Genomic DNA, 19,457 nt, shown 5'->3' with positions numbered 1-19,457 from the left:
AGCAAATATTTGCCTTGTTTTATTTCCATGGAAATTAATTACAAATTAAATTTCTTAAAGGCCTCTGAGTGGGGGTAGTGTTAACGGTGGGTTTTTTTTTCTCGGACAATAAATGTAGGTGGAGAAGTGGACTTTATCTGTCAGATTTGTTAAAAGGCACCAATCACCCAGATGAAACCTTTTATAGATATCACCATAAATTCACTTTAGTTAATCCCTCCTATAACCAAAGTAAAATTCTACTGGACTTAAAAGAAGGGGACAATTAGTATACAGACGCATCGGCCGTTATCTGACCATTTACCGTGTTGAATTATGCACTATAGTGTGTGGTGATCTGAGAAGGTCCGCTGCCGACTTAATGGCCCATCGAATGAACACAGCAGGGGTCCCTGCTGTGTGAATCCTACCGGGGTCTACCTGTCTGTAAGAGACGCGCAGTAAGAGAGAGGCTGAATCAGTCACTCTAACTGCGCGCCTCTAACAGGCGATCGTGGGGGTTTTATTTAATTTTAACATTACAGTAATGTAGCAGGGGGTCTCCCGAGCTGAACTGCATTGATTTCAGATCCGGTGACGCCCTACTTCCTGAGATACAGGCCCTGGTATGGGGTGCCGGTATCACTCTGCTTTGTTTAGATCCCACAGGCACCTGACCCACCAGATTTTAACATGGGGATACCAGTACCCCATAACGGAGCCTGTATCTCGGGAAGTAGGGGGTCCCCGGATCTGAAATCAATGCGTTTCAGCTCTGGCGAACCCCTGCTGCAATACTGTAGTGTTTAAAATTAAATAAAACCCCAGCGATCGCCTGTTAGAGGCGCGCAGTTAGAATGACTGATTCAGCCTATCTCTTACGGTGCGTCTTTTACAGAAAGGTAGACGGTAGGATTAACACAGCAGGGACTCCTGTTGTGTGTTCATCCGATGGGCCATGAGTCTGCCGCGGCAAATTGGAAAGGATTTCGGGGAGATCTCGAAAACCAATTCGAGAAATGGTCGGATCACGGCTGCTGCATCTGTATGTGCGTTCAAAGAGTGTGAACCCGGATTAAATTGCAGTGTCCACTTATCTTGGGCATATCCTATTTTCTCTGTAAATTGTATGTAAATTGTATAGCAAGCTGTGTGTGACAATTCTTTGAACTGTACTGCATTGCATACATTGCAGTGTTCTAGATGAAAAGATAATTATTTTGTATGTTTTTTTTTTGTTTTTTTTTTAACTTGGAGAACCAGTGAATGGACGCTTTCATATAGGACACAGTGCTCAGAGTTATAAGGCCTGGTATGTGTGGTGTTGTGCTTTTTGTCATCACTGCAGTTGAATCCCAGGGAAACTTTGTGAAAGCTTATTCTGATTTATACCGGTTTATGTTATCTGATAAAACTGCCACAACAACAGGGACTAGCTACAGAGCTGCCCTAGTTGTAGAACACGCAGCAAGCATTTAATGGGCCTAATCCATTTGATATTCACAAATACACGCTGGTTACAGCGTACAAGGCTTTATTTTTTGTCTGCCATGCTGTTAGAGAAAATGGGCTAAATTTGCTTAAAAGTGCTTCTCTATAGGACACCTCCTGTGCTGGAAGGCACCTTACCATTCTAATCAAGTGAATGGGATGTAAAGGGCCATATTTACCAAGCTGTTTTATTCCGTAAGACCTTCCAGGTGCATAGCATCCATATAAGCCAAAAAGTGCACACAACTTCAGCAGTATATAAAGTAGTAATCCCTTCAGAATAGGGCATTAATAACCACTAATGCACTGACTGGAGGAGTTAATGGCCTGAGAACTTTGAAACCCTGATCCGAGGGAAGACATCATGCTAAATGTATAGTTTTTTTTTTTTCAATTTCATAACTAGACACTTTTTTGTACATTTCCTTGAACTTTTCTTTGTTTATGGAGCTCATCTACAATTTTCTTTAGAAATGTGAAAAAGTACAATAAAAGAAAATTGTATACACTGTGCAGAACTCTCTCACCTCTTCAGTTTGTGTGTAGGTATCTCTCACACACGGGGAGGAGTTGTGACTAGGGGAGGATTTGGTAACCGTGGTCACAGCACTCCACACAACCAACGCTTGGAAAAATTCAAAAACTTTATTAAGCTCCACAGTGAGCATACATAACACCACTCTGACGCGTTTCGTCTATAGAAAGACTTTTTCAAAGAGTGAAGATCCCCACACAGTACCGGATCTTATATAGGAAATGACGTATACAATAGGCATCTCCCTAATTGGCAAGGGCCTCCCATATCTTTACACAAAGTCAGATTTGGACGTCATCCTATTAAAGGGACCAAATACATGTTACCCACATATATAAAACATAATAGACATACATAAACACCTATTACCAATAAAAAACTTGGGATTAAAAACAAAGACACTGTAATGCTCACATAGTATATAATCACATAATATATAATTAATGGAACAACACGAATTACGTAATGTATCATATTAGAATCGGATGATGTGGATCAACCGTCTCCTGATGGATTTATAAACAATAGCATATATCCATATACACAAAGCATACCATATTCAGATCAGATTACAATATAAATTGAAATGCGATGTGACTAGTTTCTGCAAGGAGGGGTCATTAATACCCTGAATTTTGACCAATCACAGAGATGTTATTTTATTCATGCCCAGAAATTACACCCATTTGGTCTATAAATAAATGTGTCTGTGTGCACCTTTTGTACATATGTTTGTGCAAATTGTTGATCGTTGTCTTTGTTTAGGCACTATGTGTGCAGTGTGTGTGCAGTGTGTGTGTGTGTTACTGAATTGGTGTACTGGGGTTATGGAGAATCGGTATAAACTTCAGTGCTGCCAGTGCATTGCTAATCCTTTCATAGTCAAGAGGGTAACATTTGTTATTACAAATTATTTGCCCTGTATGACCCTACCTTCCATGCTAGGAAGACCGCCTACAGCCCATTGCTTTGAATGTGTCGTAAGGGGCCATATTTACTAAGCTTGCAGTTTGTGTGCAGCCATAATGATTAAGAAGAGTTACAGCCCACAATGCTCAACAATATCATCATGAGAAAACAAATGAGTAAACAGTGTTCTTCTGTTTTTCAGAAACATGCCAAAGGACAGGATTTGTTTGACCAGATTGTATACCATTTGGACCTAATTGAAACGGATTATTTTGGCTTACAGTTCATGGATGCTGCCCAGGTTTCGGTATGTATCTTCCTCCTTATTCATTTTGTGACTTTCAGTCATTATACTGTAGATGTCTCATGTTGGGAAACCATAGGGAATGTAACAGTTGTAATAAGGTTAATGATGCTAATAATAAAAACTAGAACAAGAATATCCAGGAGGTTACTTCATTTTGAAATTGGTTTTTAATCATCATCTATTTCTTCTTGTGCGTCTCTCTATATTGGATAGAAACCCCGAAGACCTGTTATACAATATAGCAATAAAGAACACTGGAAATAAGAGAATGGAAATTGATGAGATACAAGCAGCTAATAACTTTTAATTCTATTAAGAAAACATGAAAAAAACAAGTCGGTCACTTTTGGCTTTATAACTTTTATGAATTGATTAAATCTATATTTTATGTTTGTATCCAATTGCCTCTCCTGATAGTCAACATACTTAAAAGCAAAGCAATTGTCACTTCACTAGGAAACCAATACTTTTGTTGTGGCTTGAGAATAAAGACGTTAGCATTATTGGATACGTGTTCTTTTAGCCAGTGGATTCTCTTAACTACAGATGGAGATGTTTGGAATGTGTTGATTTTATTGCTATGTTAGATTCAAACTGAGCAAGGAACTAAACATGTATAGGTGATCTGGCTAACATCTGAATGGTGGGTCAACATTAAGATACATATATCCCTATGTAGATACTGTGACCCAAATGTATTTGTTGTGAAGCAGGTTCTCTATGCCATACAAGATTTTTAGTCCCTTTCACGTAAAGCGGCAACCCTGCCCATTTCACCTAAAGATCTTTCTTTCTTCATTCGAATTGGGGTGTTCTTTGAAATAGCCTTACTATGTTTAACTCTACGAATACCCAAGTTTCTGAGATACTGCCTTAGTTGCCAGCGTTTTTCCTGGACATTTTAAGGTGGTTACCGAGATCGCCCAGTATGAAGTCTTGTCTCCCCTTCTCCCCCCCACCGCTTCCACCTACCCCCTAGACATTGCAGCCTCTTATTGGCCTGCGGGACCTGTGCAAATTGGCGGCTATTTTTCTCTACAGGGAGAGAAAATACCTGTATTTTGGGAAGCAGGGGGAATGGTTCCCCAAAATGAAAAATAGCACAGTTTAGCACTAGGTTCGATTTCTATAAAAATAAAATAAAAAATTGGAGACTGGATTGTTGCTTTAAAGGGAGCTGGTCATTTCTCCTGCATGGAGAAGCTGCTTCACTACATATGGATCAAGGGTCTTTATTGGTCTGAAATGACCTCAAATATGAAATCCTATTATTTGCTACTTAAATTCATGCCTCCATATTTCTAAGGAAACGTATCTGTTTTTGTGTGTAAAAGAAATCCAACATTTTTATGGTTGCAAGATAAAATTGCTGCTTCAAATTCATTAGTTCAGACTTGAAACTAAAAGCCAATGAATGTAATAGGACACATTAGCAGAAAAAGTAAACCATGTTTTTTCTGCAGGAAGCAGCTAATTGGAGCAATTGGAAGGATTTGTCTTAATAATCAGTATGCTATTGTCTTGCATTTGTTTGCAGTGATGAGCAGCGTAATACATTAGGCTACTTTACTTCATTAAAACACATGTACTACAAAACAGGACAGTATAGTACAGTAAGCAGCTGGCTGTAGTGTTTAGACATCTGGGAATCTGCAGCTTCAACTGACATACCGTGTCATGTAAAGAAGCACAGCTGGAATGGTATAACGTTTAATCAGTACCATTTGCAAGATGTCATCTATACGTAAAATAAGCCTTGGCTACTGTATAACTCAAGTGTCAATTCATATCAAATTAACAATGCTGTTTAAATTAGTAACTAGCCACAAATGCACTAGAAGTGTGCTCACAGAATCTTAGTACACTATCGTCACTCATCAGTTTCTCATCACAGTTTGTCTTGGACACGGACACTCACAAACCCGCCAACAGGAGGAGATAAGCTAGAACAGCTTTTATATTCACATACGCACACACCTACAGTGTGTGTGTGTGTGTGTGTGTGTATATATATATATATATATATATATATATATATATATATATATATATACACATACATATACATATACATACATACATACATACATACATACATACATACATACATACATACATACATACATACATCAGTGCTAGGACTAACACAAATGAAATATTATAAGTGAGTAAATGGGTGACTAATAAATGTACTGACCCAGGTGAAATGAGCTAGCAGGATACAGCCCTAATGAGGATATGCCTATCCTGATTAAATGGAAGAAAGAAAAAAGGCGCAATCCTGTGTAGCAATAAGAAACAGGAAAATTTATTAATTAAGCAAGGAAGGCTAGGTGACTGAACAGATTAAAATAAACACAATGATGCCAATAGACACAATAAACACAATATATGACAATAAAAAACAAGAGTATTCTTGAAAATAAAAAAGAAGGGAAATGTGACCAAAAAATGTCCAATAGCGCAAATGTAGGAGGAATTGTCACTCGATAGGTAGCAAATGACTGGAGCAACATATGGGCAGAAGTAATTGACCCGTCAAATGATAGATTGCGGATGCAAACGTGGAAAAATCAGGCTGATATTGACCTCTATAGATGAAGATGGGGGGTAAGCAAATAGCATAGGCAAGGGATTAAGGAATGGTCTCACCAAAGGATGTAACCACAATGACCAAAGGGTCTCCGCGTCCCTCCATCAGCACACCAACGAAATCACGCTGGAGCTGAACATGTGATGCTGATCCGGGTAACACTGGAGACGCTGCTCCACTTCCACTTCCTGGATTACCCCCTCACACAAGACAGCTGTATTCGTTTAAGTTGAATATTCACTCGTGTCTCTGCTTGATGTCAGACTCAGCCAGACAGACAAATGCAGCCTTCGAGTGACAATTCCTCCCACATCTCACTGCCTCCTACATTTGCGCTATTGGACATTTGGTCACATTTCCCTTCTTTATTTATATATATTTATTTATTTTTCATATAGAGCTTTTCTCCCAATGGTACTCAAAGCGCTTAACGATTACAGTATAGTGAGCGATACGCAGCGCAAAGGATTCCCAGCCAGATGATCTTAGAATCTATGTTTTTGGTGCTAGGAAGATAAAGTGACTTGCCCAAGGTCACAAGGAGCCAACACCGGGAATTAAACCAGGTTCCCTTGCTTCAAACTCTGGTCTCCTCAACATCTTATTTTATGCTTCTTCATACAGTACACACTTGCTTATTTTGGATTAATAAGCACCATCCAAATATTTGTTTAACAAGGTAAATGTATGTTAAATAAAACAATTGCACACATTACATACAATTCTACCAGCTGAAATATAATTGCGTGTCTGTATTACCCCCAACAGATTTTTACATACTGAAACCGCTTTTGTTTGTTTTTTATTTTTTTAGCATTGGTTGGATCATATGAAACCTATTAAGAAACAAATAAAAAGTAAGTATCAAGAGATTATTTTTTATTTATTCTAAAATTATTTTATTATTTTAAAAGCTGATCTTTTTACACCAAGTTAGTCACATTTATTTATTTTCTTCAACTTCACAAATTTGTGTTTCTAATTTCCTGGCCAACCTTGAAACGGAGTGTCTATAGGAATTACATTGCCTAATCCCTCTATATAGCCTTTAGTGGTTATTTGCCAAGGTCTCCCGGCTAGGGCAAAACCGTGGGCAAAAGTCGTACAAAATAATTGCACCCAATTTATCAAATGGGGGGAAAAACATTGCTTGCAAAGCAATTCCTTTGAAAAATATAGTGCTGGCTTTTGTAGTTGGGAGACTTTAGTAACTAGATCCCTATATGTTTAATTTCAGTGTTTGTTTAGATTTTACTCGTTGATAAAGCGCAAACAACGTAGGTAGTTTCATTGTGCCCCCGTTTTTTATCCATGGCTTCATAAAACATATTTTCATTGGCGTTCTCCCATCAATTTTTCTTGACCAGTAGTACACCGCGCTTTTTACTACTTCTTACACTTTTGTGTCATGGATTTTGGCTTTCTCGATGCATCCCATTATAAATTAAAATAGAAATATTTATACTAATTATGTTTGGTAGTCTTGTCATGAGAGGGCAGTATATTTTTTGATTTGCAATGAATCAAAAGCTAAAGGAAAGATCCTATCCCCATTGTCACGTAACAGCGTTGACCAGACTACTAGGGATCGTAATCACCAAGCAGAATGTAGAGGTTAAATAAACAAAGGTTTATTTTGGCAGAAGCCAACAGCACAGGTCAAACACTGCAATAACTCACCAGTAGAATGGGGAATATGGGGACTCCTAGCTCACTAGGTGCAGGGCTCTGCCGAAGCTGTCTTACTCTCAATTCCTCCTTGATCAGTCCTTTCCTGGATTTCCCTGTAACCCAGAATGTCCGCCCCTGGTCATACAGTTCTCGCTACCGTTGGTTTCTAGTCACAGAGACCAACCAAGAACTGTGTCGACATTTTATACTTTTCTGGCCTCCAGTTGGAAACATGGAAAACCGGGTGACAAACAATCAGCGGAGACCATTACTCTGCTGAGCAAGGGTGACCTTAAGAATGGATCTGTCAGCGCAGGTGGTACCTTTTTAGATGTCCCCAAATGGCTGGGTCTGTGAGTATGAGTCATTGGAACTGACCAACGGGGCTTGCATCCTAGCATCTCCCAGCAGACGGACGCTTCTCTGACCAACTCACTGGTGCAATATTCCTAGATTTTGCAAAGGATTTTAATACAGTTGATCATGCTATCCTGCTTAACAAACTCCAGAGCTCTGGAATAGGGAAGCATGCTTTAAACTGGTTTCAGTCCTACCTATCAGGAAGATCCCAACATGTGTCCATCTCGGGCTCTAACCCCAACCCCCTGGATATCACCTGTGGTGTACCGCAAGGCTCTGTCCTGGGCCCCTACTCTTCTCAGTTCTGGGGCCCCTACTCTTCTCAGTTCTGGGGCCCCTACTCTCAGTGTTAATTAATGATCTTCCCACAGCTTGTAAGGAAGCCTCAATACACATGTATGCAGATGACACAATCCTATATGCACACAGCCATAGCCTCTCCGACCTTCAACACATACTTCAGTCTGACTTTTTGAGACTCAAACTGGATTTCCCAAAACAAACTGTTTTTAAACACTAACAAGATTGTAACAATGGTATTTGGGACCAAGACAACATTTTAAAGCTTCCAGTGACCTAGCTCCAGATCAAAACCAACGCTAACTCCACCCTAATTCCTGTTACTAATTTTAAATACCTGGGCATATGGTTTGACTCCCATTTAACATTCGGAATGCACATTGATACCCCGACAACCAAAACCTATGCCAAACAAGGTGTACTTTACAGGAACAAATCCTCCCTAAGGCCTTGGCCATGTTTAGCGCTTGCTGGCGGAAGCGTTCTTACGCGCGCTCCCGCTCAGCACTGAGCCCCTACAGCCGCAATTAGAGCGGCTTTAGTAGGGGCTCACCTGCGCTTCCGCGCGCTTGCGGAAGCACAGGTCTTAGGGGAATTTAAAATTCCCTCGCTTGCCGGCGCGACAGGCCGGTCACGTGAGCGGTTCGCCCAATGAGGGCGAAACAGCTCCATGACGTCACTGGCTCGCCCCCGGCCAGTGACGCGCTCGCCCACGGCCAGCCCCCTGATGGCCTGCTGACAGCACGTGCGGTAAGCAACCGCAAGGCCAGAGAAAGCACCCGCTTTCCCTGCGCCTCAGCACGCCAGCAGGGAGCATGGCCGAGGCCTAAGGCTGCTGGTCAGAAAGCGTATCGCACAGCAGATGCTAATGCCAATTATAGACTATGGAGATATAGTATATGACTCGGCACCCCAAACCCACCTTAGCAAACTTGACACCCTCTACAATTCAATTTGTCGTTTCGTTCTCCAATGCAACTACAACACACATCACTGCGAAATGCTCAAAGAACTAGATTGGTCATCACTCGAGTCTAGGCGCAAAGTTCACCTTTACTGTCTTGCCTTCAAATACTTTCTGGGCAAGTTACAGTACCCACCTATCTGAACAAGCTCCTCACCCCTACCACATGCAGCACTTATCATCTGAGATCAGACTCCTAAAGACTGTTCATGGTCCCAAGGCTCAACAAAGTATCCGGACGCTCCTCCTTCTCTTACCGTGCACCCCAAAACTGGAACAACCTACCGGAGACTCTCACATCCACCACCAGTTTAAGTTCTTTCAAAACTAAGGCTGTCTCACATTTTAATCTGTTCTGTAACTGTTACATAAGCCTATAATATACACCCTCTCTGTGCATGCAAAGTCTTGTATATAATGTATGCCCTGTTCATTTATGTAACTGTATTTTAATTTTTAACCATGTATTATTTGTCATATTAACTATGTCCTGGACATACTTGAAAACGAGAGTATCACTTCCTGGTAAAACATTTTTATAAATAAATAAATAATTGTCTATAAGAAATGCACCAGGCCCAATACAAAGGCTAGCTCTCTGAATAATTGTGTGCCTAATATCAGCCTTTTGTTACTCGCCCAAGCACACAATGAGACACAAGGATACAGTATAACATAGTCAGAGATGGATAATTTGGGATGCCTCTTATCACGGTTAGCAACCATTTTACAACCCTGGAATAGGGTTAGTAAGGGTTTAATCTTTATTTGTGTAGGCCAGGCTGCCCCTACCATCACACAATACTTTTTTGTGTTTTTTTAAGCCCTTGTTGCAAGTAAAAGGGATAAATATTTGTGTTCCATTCTCAAAGTTCTGTAAAATGGCCTGTCATTGTGACATGTAATATAACAATAGGGGGCCACTGCATACTATTATTATTATTATTATTATTATTATTTAATTTGGCTTTATATCTCCCCCCCCCCTAAAAATAAATCAATCTGGTTTCATTTTGTGCTACAAATAGATTTTGGAATTTATTGAAATTAGTATATTGACTTCATTTTATACAAGCAAATAAACATGTGTTGGCTAGTTACAAATAAAAAAACAATGGTATAAGTACTTCCTTTTGCATGCACTGCTAATATTCAAAATTAGGTTTTAACTTGGACACAGTAATTAAACAATGTTTTTCATACTCACCCAGGTGTTCTGCAACATTTATATCTACTGTAGCTATACACAAAGTTAAATAAATGTTTAGGCCGTTTTTTTATTAACATAACTGAAATGTGTTTGAGCAGAAACTCTTAATTTTTTAATATTATACCCTTGTTGGCAAATTATGAGTTGTTTCTATGACACTCTGCAACTGTGTTGGCACAATGAATACAATTTATCATGCGGTGACTGTGCTACTTAGTAGATTTATGGATGTACAGGTCAAATAATAAAGCATTTAATAGGAGATCTTTTATTATTATTCATTAATTGACAATAAGGTTTTGGAGAAAATGTATTTCTAATGCACAGTGGAACATCAAGTGGAGTTTTAAAAAAGTTATTAAAAGCACAAACTTTTTTTTGCAATGGAGTGGTTTCCTGATGAGATCTTTTAATGGGCATTCATAGAAATACAGAAATAGATGGAAGGGTAGTCTGGCTATTTTCCTACCTGCTGTATAACCGCAGTCCCTGATCCTTGACTTCTCTCCCACCCCCTCCTATGTACAGTATGTAATCCTTGTCTCTGCTCCAAACTACTTTGAATTCCTTACCTCTCCTGTCTTCGAGACGGTATACATCGGGGTATTTTAGTTACATTTATGATCCAAACTCTGCACTTTATTTTAAATCCTATTCTGGAGCACCTCTGTTTTCTTTAGGGGAGTCTGCAGGTATGATGGCCAGTATTTCTACTTTGAAGGAGCAATCCACCTTAACCTAATGTTGTACAGGATTGGAACTAGGGTGTCTTTCAGAACTGAACACAGCTATTTTAAGCTCTGGGACCCAATTGTTCTGAAGATACTTACTAGTGAAGTTGCTAGTAATACTTACTGTTTATTTTTCTTAAGGGGTATTTAAATGTCCATTCAATAGGAAGCCACAATTGATTTGTCACAGCTTGCTATTAACCTGATATTTGGAAGCCATTTTCTTTCCCCGGAGGGAAATTTAAACCCAGTAACTTCACCAGTAAGCATCTCGGGAAGATAGTGGTCCTATAGATGAAAATGGCTGCGTTTGCCACTGGGGGTGTATTGTATTGTATTGTATGTCTTTATTTATATAGCACCAAAAGTGTACTCGGCGCTTCACAAAGAATACAGTACAGGGAATTATAATTATACAATAAGTGCAGCAAAATCAGACAATAGGAAAGGAAATCACTGCCCCGAAGAGCTTACAATCTAAGGGGTTTAATGGGAAACTTACAGACACAGCAGGTGAGGGAGTAAGTGCTGTAGATGGCACTGCTTGGTCACAATGGGTGGTAGGAGTGACTGTGTGTGGGACAATAGCCATGAATGCAGGCTATTGGGATGCTTGATTTGTGGGGTAAAATTTAAGGAAGGTCATTATTAAATGAAATGGTTAACACCATTTACAGGGGAAGAGGTGGCAGGGAGGCATGAGTGAGATCAGGTGTGTATGTCTGGAGGAGGTTTGCCATGAGTAATCATGGGTTACAGCAGACATGCTGTATGTTATACATATGTAACCCTCCTTACCCGGCTCTAAAGGAGGTCATATCAGATTGACTATATACATTGGCAGTGCTCCGTCTCTTGGTATTTGCAGGGTACTGCTGGATAAGTTCAGGCTGGGCGTGGATGCTTGAATATAACAAGGATGGATGCCAGGAACTTTTATCAACAAAACAGTGCTTTATTTGATAGCCGTCAATAATGCTTCACAGGCACTGACATACTGGATACTTGACAAACTCGTGGCAAACAATATCACTCTGGACTTCATCCCCTGGTAGCTCTCACTCCTACGCTGGAGAGGTACTTAAACATGTTACCCATAGAAAAGGATAACTTGGCAGTCTCTTGCATAGGGTTAGTAATGCTCCACTACTTGTTGAGTGGGCACTTCTGGCATACATTTTAGTCTCCTGATTTAGCAACCCGCTACTGTATTCTGCATCTCCATGCCTATTTGATAAGTATTGCACAAGAAACCTTCCGGTTGGGCCGATTCAAACATACGCTAGAGTTACAACAGATGCAGCGGCCGTTATTGAAACACTTCACGCGGTGTATACCTCGGAATAACCATGTCATGGCGCAGGATTTCTCCAACCGTACCGCCTTAAGACACGAGTGCAGAAAATGTCATTTTAGTGTTCTGGCTTTTAAACACCTGAAATTGACACAGTAGCACAGTACTGTACACATTACAATTCATTAATTTCATTGCATTTAATTGCACACAATCCATGATATTCAAACAAAGCAACCGCGATAAACGTCTGTCTGGGGCGATTGGCCGCATTAATGCCACGTGGAATACAGCAGCGCACACGAAAACGGCGCAGTGATTTGTTCGAATAACGGCCGCTGCATCTGTATGCCAAGAACTCCTTTTCCAGCGAGAACAATTAAGAGCCCGTACTACTGGCACTTACTTAACGGGCACGTTCCTAACTGAAAACAATAAGCAGTGACGGGAAACACCTTAATACACTTGGCTATATACATGACCCTAAAGCCCCTCGCCTTTGATATATAGTATTACTGTACATCATTATAATGACCATGCCCCCCCCCCCTTTTTTTTTTTTTTTTTTTTTTTTTTTGTGGCCAAGTGTGCAGTCTTCCAATTATTAGTAGTGCATTGTTGGTGCCACACCCTCTCCACCAAATATTTAACTTCCTGGAGTACCAACCTTGTTGCAGATCGTTGTCATCCGCAAACTGCACACATTCTCTTCTAGTCCATCTGTAATGTAACTAATAAACCATTAATGTCTGGTCCAAGTACGGATTCCTGTTACTTTCGAGTGGTCACCTTCACAATCTCTGGGTGAACTGAATTTACCATAGTTCTCTGTTTCCTATATCTCAGCTAATGACTTATCCATTCAACACTTTAAACTACACGACAATTTGACTTTTTAAGTGGCCACCCTCTGCTTTTGGTTAAACATTTTTTCAAATGTTGTTACTTCTTTTCCTGGAAGTCCCTCCCCCGACTCCTTTTTGCTTTTGCATTATTACTTTGCCATGTAATAATCATTCTGTTTACTTCGGAATTTTTGCTACTGGGAGCTTGTCCCAGTGGAGAGCATTTAGATTTATATCTTCTTTTTACACTATCTGCCTCAAATATCTGCTAGCATTTAAATGGACAATTGAGGGCCAACGTTATACTCCAATGTGGATATGCAGAATCTCATTTATAAGTCTATAGTTCTCCAACTGGAGAAAAACACTGGAAACTGCAATTGACAATTAAAATAAATGGTGTGCACACACTGAACAAGAGATGCACCTTGGTAGCTGTGGCAATGCTTGTTTGCAGCAGAGAACTTCTTTCAGGCTGCTGTTGCGGTGCCTGTTTCTTTTGGAGCAATGACGCTGCCATAATGACATTGGCGGACTATTCAACATACATTTCATGTAAGCTGCTTCTTGAAGGGCAACCTTGAAGAAGCAGCTTACGTGAAACATACCGCGACAGCAGCCTGAAAGGAGCTCCCCGCAGAGAACAAGCATTGGCACTGCTACCAAGGTGCAGCTCCTATTCAGTGTGTGCTCTCACCATTTACACTCAACTTTCAACTGCAGTTTACAGCGCTTTAGGGATAGATGCCAGGTCTTACCCTTCCTCCCTTCTCCTGTCCATCTACAGGTTTTCTCTGTATTATTGCAGACATTGGCTTTATTGTAACTAGTGCTGGAGGTATTTCACTCCCCTTCCCAGTCCGCTCATTGTTACCCCCCTGCCAGGACACCTGAGCCACGGATGCTACACACTTAGACTATTGTTCCCCCTGCTCCCAGCCCTTTGTTGATCCAGCATTACTGCTGGCACCTAATTTGCACACGTATCAGCATTGTGATACTCTTAGTGGACAACAGATGCAGCGGCCATTATCCGATCATTTCGCGGGTTGTATTCCATACCCAGGCATGGTGCATGATTTCTTGAAATTTTCCCGCATTAAGACGCGAGTTTACTAGTGTTTTGATATAGTGCAGAAAATTGCATTTTAGCATTGTCTGCAATACCGTCAAGTCAAGTGGGCGAACCCGAGTTGTTGTTGTCTTAAAAATGTAATTACAATTCAAGCTGTCTTTTATTGACGTACAGTACTTAGTGTGTGTAATTGTAATTTGAAGATTAATGTTATGAGTTCATACTGTATACTGTACATGGGAAAGAAGTCCTTTCTGAGGCTCCTTAGCCATACACAAATCCTCAAACTGTACCAATCTGTAGAAGATTAAAAGTATGAACACAACACGAAGCATTTTTAACGAATTAAATGTTTTAATTGTACAGGATAACAATGTTAAAATAAATAATACAAAAATACAACATCGCCTCTTCTTCCGAAAGTAAAATGGTTATGCCGCGCATGAGTGTATGGCAAATTGGAACCTTGTTGAAAAGCGTGTCATCACATTTCTGCGCATGCATGTAATTATGTTCCTAAATAAATTACTGTACAGTAAGATACAGTGCATTTCCTCACAGAGTTGTTAGATATCTGCTAGACAGTGGTACAGTACTGCTGTTGGTGTATCTAAATAGATTTATCTAGTATTTTGTACATACAGTACTATATTCTGTACAACAGGGGCGCGCAAAGTGTTTTTTTTTTTTTTTTGCTGTGCCCCCCCTGTGTGCCGGCTCCAGAGCTCATGCCCCCCCACCTCCCTCCCTAGGGACCTGGCATTTAATTACGTCAAGGGTGATGTGACATCACGTGACCACGTAGCATCATCTGACAAGCGTTTCCATGACGTCACGTCACATGACCCCGCAGCGTCATTTGACAGTGTTGTCATGGCGACGTGACCAGAAGCCAGCTGAATCCCGGTAAGTTGAAGTTGCAGAGTCCTCGCGCAGTCCCCTGGCATTTAATTTAAATTCCTCGGGGAAGAGCGCATAGCCTCTGCAACCGCCCGCGCCACCCCAGTTTGCGCACTGCTGCTGTAAAGTATACTGTATCAATGACACATTTTTATATATTTAAAGGCCTTTAGAACTTTAGGTATAGTACCTAGACCCTAGATAGTGTCTAGACCGTAAAAGCATGAACACACCAAAAAGTATATTTAAAGAGTGACATTTTTTTATTTGTACAGGATAATAAATGAAAAAAAAAATAATACAAAAATACGTTGCCTCTTCTTTCGAATGTAAAATGTTTATTCCGCTTATGCGTGTATGGCAAACTGGAATGCGTGGAATACAGCAGACTTTATGAAAACATCTCTGAGACATGATCGGATAACGACTGCTGCATCTGTATTTTCAAGCTCCTTTAATGAGCACATTTGGCACATACATAGTTTGTCCTATCCACTCTGAATGGGGAGTAATGGGTTATACTGCAGGCAGCCAGTTTCTTTTAGTTTAACCTTGGGGAGGGGGCGTGAGAGAATGTGGGGGAGTGGGCGTGAGAGATTGGGTAGGGGGGGCGAAAGAAGGAATAATACAGCATCTATGGTGACGCTATTAGACAAATATCATAATATTTATTTTTTATGATGTCATTTGATTTATAAATAATGTTTTTATGTGTCCCGGTTTGTAATTTTGAAAATCTGGTCACCCTACCAATTGGGCATTGGCCAACAAAACCCAACTGTCCCTTGTGTATAACCACCCAAATAATTCTTAAGTTGCTTCAGATGTTAATATCTTTTGAACTTCTCACCGGAAGAAGGCACTTGGTATGTTTGAGAGAAAATGGTCACATAATCTAAATATGTCTTGAATCCTGTCATGGCCGTGCATTAAAAGATGTCACCATCTGCAAAATGTTATTTTCTCTATGGCTAATACAATTATAGGTATCACCTACTGTACTATTTGAATGCTTGCTTATACTGTAACTGCAGTTTGCAAATAGAGTAGTACAGCTAGCACATAATTCAGTTTATCGGTTTGCAATATAAAATGACTTCCATCTAGTTAGTGAGACAAATGATTCAGTCTGACAGCACAGCACAACTTTTTTTTATAAGAACAAATATTGTGCAGTCCCCATGAGCCTCTTCCCTTATGCCTTATTACTGTCCCTCAGGGAGCCCTTCTCATCTTGAAATGGCAGCACATTTTCTCAGAACCAACACAAGCATAGTGCTCCCAAAAGGCATTTGGAGGGCATTACTGCTATTTTTTCTTTTTACCTACTCTACTGTAGCTGATCTTTCCAGCTTGTAGGTCCCTAAAAGCTTAACTTCGTAATTATTGATACTTCATTCAGTTTCTGCATGACAAAATTATGCTGATAAAAATATGTTAAACTAGAATGTAATAAGTTTGTTTTGAACAGTGCTAATTTGCCAATTATTCTTGTTGTGTCACAAGTGAATTAACGCTTTGAAGCACAACAGGAGTTAAAGATTCTTATTGCACTCCTATGTAATTAGATATTCTCATACATAAATTGTGCATATTTTTTTTGTGTGGGATTCTATACATGGAACATATTCCAATAAAGTAATATCTTTATTCCAAATTCTATTTTTGTCTTTAATGGTGCTGGTAAGCATTTATTATGAGATGCCAAACAAACTTTAGGCATTTGTTTCCTACCAAGCACAGACCAGCTTGAATGGCACCGCTGAATAAGTGCGCGTGTGTGTATATTTTTTTTATTTAGGCCTATAATACACACACACAACACGTGTGTGTGTGTGTGTGTGTGTGTGTGTATATGTATATGTATATACCATTACATACCTCCTCTGCCCTTGCTCTCCCAGGACTCACTGGCTAGCGTGGTCTCTCTCCCTGCTTCCCTTTCCTGCGTGCCAGCAATCCTCGCACACTATTGGCTGCCTGGCTCCCTTTGACCCTGCTGAGGCTCCTGGGAATTGTAGTCCCAGCTCAGAGCCTCTTTTCTATTGGCCAGCCATTTGTGCGCTTTCCACTGCGCATGGGCCAGCTCTCTGCCAGGTTCGCCGCAACTCTCCGGTCCCCGCACATGCGCAATCCTGACCAACATGGCAGCGCCCTGCAACGCAGCTACCGGGTGCCCCCGGCGACTCAGCCGCCCACACAGCCCTCCCTGGCGCGCGCAAGTAAACAAAAGGATCACCGGAACCTCAGGGCTACATATATCTCTATATCTCTATATCTCTGTATCTCTGTACATGCATACTTTTCCCCCCTTAAAATGTAGGTTTTTGTGTGTATACGTGCACAGACAAACGTGTGTGTGTGTGTGTCTTTACGCCTAAATTTGAAAAGCTATATTTTATACTATGAAACAAATTATGGTAGAAAATGTGTAACTTGGCTGAATGTATTTTAAAAAGGAAATGTCACTATTTTTGTAGAATTCTACATAACATAGCAGTACTAACCTTCTCTGTTTTTGTTTATTTTATATTTTTGGAACAGTTGGACCTCCCTATACTTTGCACTTTCGAATTAAGTATTACTCATCCGAACCAAACAATCTTCATGAAGAGTTTACAAGGTAAGGATTTTCAGTGGAAATGATGCAACATTAAATGTTTCAGTGGAAATGATGCAACATGTAGTTCAGAAAAACAGCCCAAAAACTGTAGTCTGTTAAACATCACTTCTAAAACTGTAAATTGAGGTGGGTTTAGGGAGTGATTACTCACTGTCTATTTTAAAATGTATCTCTCTAGTACTGTTCTGCATGACTATATTTTAGCACATGAAATATGTTCAAAGTGCAAGCTTGTCAGTGGTGCCCTAATCCACTGCCCAAAGCACAGTACTTGGAAAATATTTTTTGTTTTGCCACCTCCATTAATCTTGTGTTGAGTGAACTATAACATCCAAATCACTTGAAAACATTCAATTTTCTAATTCCCTAATTAAATTCAGTTTCTTGTAAAGGAACGTAAATCCATCAGCTAGCTACCTCTGCCATGTTTAATGACATCTAAGACATTGGCTTTTAATTATAGTCTTTGAATGTATTAATTTTTGTGTTGCTGTGAGCACTTGACATGAGCTAAATGAGTTTGAGAGTTGAGTGTAATTGGGTTGACGTTGTTATACTAATCAAAATGGATAAGTCCACATAAATGTAATAAGCATGTATCAGTTTGTCTCTTACAAGGTCTTTTGAGGCTATGGAATGAGTCTAACTTGACTCCCACCGGGGCAGCGTCAGTGGCAGGACACAGCTGGGAGCTAACAAGTCGGCTTATTCTGCAAATAATCACAGGGCCGGCTCAAGGCTTTTTGGTAGTGTAGGTGAAATTACAGTCTGACACCGCCTAGCTCAGATGCCTCCCCTCATTAGCACAGTGCATCCTGGGCATGTCTTTAGCCAATATTGTCAATCACCACTGAGAAGAAGAAAGTTGCGTTCAGAATGCACAGCGCGAAAGCGGGTGCTCAATACTGCTTTCCTTTTCTCTACAATGATTGACCGTACCATTAAACCTACAAGCCAAACAATATCCTACATCAGTGTTTTTTTTTTATTTATTTTTTTTTAATCCGTTCTGTACTATGTGAAAATACTTGTAGCATTAAAAAAAAAGAAGACATTTTTAATGTATTATACATGTAACAAGCATTTTTTTGTTTCTATAGCATCCATTTACAAAGTCACACCCCCTCCCTCTTCTGAAACAGGCTCTGGCACACCCCTTTTAGGCAAGCACTAGATACAATTGGTGCACTGCTAGAGAGAGGGAAAAAGGGGTGTGTCAGAGCCTGTCTCGGAAGTGGAAGGGGATATGACTTTGTCAATGGTTGCTATAGAAACAAAAATGCTTGTTACATTAGAATACATAAAAAAATTCTTACATTTTTTTTTTTTAAATGCTACAGGTATTTTTTCATAGTTAAGAATTGATTTTTTTTTTAATATATTTATAAAGAGCTACACCAGATGTATCAACTAAATGCATTCAAATCAATAGGATATTTAATATATCTGGAGCAATTGTTTGCCCCAGAATTGACCACATTTGCCTTAACGCATATAAACCACTGACACAGGATGAACAGTGTTGCTCCAAAGTTGCCTTGATACATACAGAAAATGCTTATTTACTAACAATCTTTGCAACATTTTTGTGCATAAAAATTGTAGAGCTAGAAAGTAGTCCAAACATTAATACAATATGCCTGGTTCGTATGAAGGTCCTTATGCAAGTT

At 40.0% G+C, this 19,457-nt stretch overlaps 1 protein-coding gene across 3 annotated transcripts in view; it reads left to right on the top strand.

Moving 5' to 3' along the window:
* The window catches only part of EPB41L4B (erythrocyte membrane protein band 4.1 like 4B), a 472,815-nt gene that overhangs the window by 124,777 nt on the left and 328,581 nt on the right, over positions 1-19,457 (top strand). For all 3 annotated transcript variants that reach the window (XR_012799153.1, XM_075585948.1, XM_075585949.1), the window contains exons 2-4: positions 3,117-3,221; positions 6,629-6,671; positions 17,709-17,787. Coding sequence is in view for 2 of the 3 variants with exons in the window: in XM_075585948.1 (XP_075442063.1) it covers positions 3,117-3,221; positions 6,629-6,671; positions 17,709-17,787 (227 nt within the window). In the remaining variant the exon portion in view is untranslated. The remainder of the gene's footprint in view (positions 1-3,116; positions 3,222-6,628; positions 6,672-17,708; positions 17,788-19,457) is intronic.

This window comes from Ascaphus truei, chromosome 2 (genome assembly GCF_040206685.1).
Source record: "Ascaphus truei isolate aAscTru1 chromosome 2, aAscTru1.hap1, whole genome shotgun sequence".
Lineage (NCBI taxonomy): Eukaryota > Metazoa > Chordata > Amphibia > Anura > Ascaphidae > Ascaphus > Ascaphus truei.
This window is presented reverse-complemented; position numbering and strand designations above follow the sequence as displayed.